Source organism: Coenobita brevimanus, chromosome 115, assembly GCF_032717465.1.
Source record: "Coenobita brevimanus isolate Jiangsu-jjx chromosome 115, ASM3271746v2, whole genome shotgun sequence".
In the NCBI taxonomy this organism is placed as follows: domain Eukaryota; kingdom Metazoa; phylum Arthropoda; class Malacostraca; order Decapoda; family Coenobitidae; genus Coenobita; species Coenobita brevimanus.
In genome coordinates this window covers 3,637,501-3,640,000 of record NC_137068.1, presented here as the reverse complement: position 1 = coordinate 3,640,000, position 2,500 = coordinate 3,637,501, and the positions used below count along the sequence as shown (strand labels likewise).

The following is a 2,500-nucleotide window of genomic DNA, read 5'->3' as shown; positions in this document are numbered from 1 at the left end:
CGGAAATTAACTCAGCTCCAGTACCAAACAGACGTTCGACCAGTGAGAAGTATAACGAGTTAATAAATATAATACACGGAGGCCAAGATAGATATATTCCTTCAAAACCGTTTAGAACTAACAATTCAGAACCAAGATGGTTAAACAACAGATTAAAATCTCTCATAGGCCAAAGGAAAGGAATATATAGAAAAATAAAACGTGGAGAGGAACACTTACGTAACCGGTACACAATTTTAAATAGAGAAGTAAAGAGGGAGATAAGAAAAGCAAAGAGAAGTTATGAAATTAAGGTTGCAAGTGAATCAAAAGTAAACCCCAAGGGTTTTTATCAAATGTACAGAACGAAAAATAAAGATAGGATAGGACCACTCAGAACAGAATCAGGTGACATTACCAGTGAAGATAAAGAAATGTGCTCCATCCTAAATAATTATTTCATATCAGTATTCACCAAGGAAAATCTAAGCCTGGTCCCTCAAGCAGCAAATATTTACCATGAGAATACGGAAAATATTCTTAGTAAAATAACCATTAGTAAGGAGGACGTATTGAAAGAAATTAACAAGTTAAAACCTCAAAAATCGCCAGGTCCGGACGATATATATGCAAAAATTATAAAAGAAACCAAAGAAGAATTATGTCAGCCACTTTTAACGTTATTTAATGACTCTTTAAGTTCAGGAGAAGTTCCAGAGGCGTGGAAAACCGCAAACGTAGTGCCCATCTTTAAAAAGGGTGATAAATCAGCTGCGTCGAATTATCGTCCGATAAGTCTAACGTCAATAGTAGGAAAAATGTTAGAGTCAATTTTGGCAAATAAGATTAGAGAACACTTAGAAAGATTTAATCTTATAAACGAAAGTCAGCACGGATTCAGGCAAGGACGATCCTGCCTCACAAATTTGTTGTCATTCTACTCGGAGGTCTATGAGGCAGTAGATAGCGATAAAGCTTACGATGTTATTTATCTGGACTTTAGTAAAGCTTTTGACAGAGTCCCACACGAAAGGTTAGTTAGAAAGGTTCGAGCACACGGTATAGACGGCGATATCTTAAAATGGATAGAATCCTGGCTGAAAGGACGAAAGCAGAGAGTATTAATAAATGGAACTAAGTCGGACTGGGGATTAGTAACTAGCGGTGTACCACAGGGTTCAGTACTCGGTCCCTTATTATTTATCATATATATAAATGATCTAGACTTAGGAGTCAATAGCAGAATCAGCAAATTTGCCGACGATACAAAAATAGGGCGTATCATTAACTCGACTGACGATTGCCATTACTTACAAAAAGACCTCGATACATTGTCCAAATGGTCTAAAACTTGGCAAATGGAATTTAACGTTGAAAAATGTAAAGTACTTAACGTAGGCAAGACCATTGGAGATACTAAATACAGCTTAGATAACAAAGAAATTAGCAAATCGGAATGCGAGAGAGATCTAGGAGTTATGATTAGTAACGACCTTAAACCTAGGCAACAGTGCATTAATGCGAGAAATAAAGCAAATAGGGTCCTAGGATTTATTTCGAGAAGCGTGAGCAATAGATCATCTAAAGTAATACTGAAACTTTATCTAGCATTAGTAAGGCCACATTTAGACTACGCAGTACAATTTTGGTGTCCTTACTATAGAATGGATATTAATTCGTTAGAAAATGTACAGAGAAGAATGACTAAAATGATACATGACGTCCGGAACCTGTCATATGAAGACAGACTGAAAAGACTAAATCTGCATTCGCTAGAGAGGCGTAGAGTAAGGGAGACTTAATTGAGGTTTTAAGTGGATGAATGGTATAAATAAGGGAGATATTAGCAAGGTACTTAAAGTGAGCATACAGGATAGAACTAGAAATAATGGTTTCAAACTAGAAAAATTCCGTTTCAGAAAGGAAATAGGTAGAAATTGGTTTGGTAATAGAGTAGTAGACGAATGGAATAAGCTACCTAGTAAAGTAGTTGCTGCCTCTTCCATTGAGAGTTTCAAGCATAGGCTAGATAAGCATATGACAAATAAGGGGTGGATATAGAATAAAGAAAATCTTATAACCAATACTAATTCAAAAATAAATTTTCTTTTCAGGTTACACTATGATAGTCTCTATTCTCCTTTCACACTTTCCTGTAAAATGTCCACGCCAGTTTTTCTATACGGCGTGGTGTTCTTTCTGACTTTTTCCTGCCGGCTTCGGCTGGAGGGTTTGGAGGGCGGGGGAGAGCCTTCTTCTTTGCTATCCTTATCTCATTCTAGTAGTTCAGTTACTCTTCTAGGAGCTGCCTAGCATGGGCCAACCGGCCTACTGCAGTTATCCTCTCTTCTTATGTTCTTATGTTCTTATGTATGTACGTATGCGTGTGTACGTACCAATGGGGTCTACATGTGTGAGGTGGTCTATGTATGTACGTATGCGTGTGTACGTACCAATGGGGTCTACATGTGTCAGGTGGTCTGTGTAGTCCCTCCGTCCCACGTACACAGACACCTTGCCA

The 2,500-nt window shown here is 37.8% G+C and overlaps 1 protein-coding gene across 1 annotated transcript in view; it reads right to left on the bottom strand.

Moving 5' to 3' along the window:
- The window catches only part of LOC145418572 (arrestin homolog), a 39,928-nt gene that overhangs the window by 25,334 nt on the left and 12,094 nt on the right, over positions 1 to 2,500 (bottom strand). The window contains exon 2 of the mRNA XM_080286940.1: positions 2,433 to 2,500. This exon is cut by the window's right edge and continues 48 nt beyond it. Within this exon, the coding sequence (XP_080143066.1) occupies positions 2,433 to 2,500 (68 nt within the window). The remainder of the gene's footprint in view (positions 1 to 2,432) is intronic.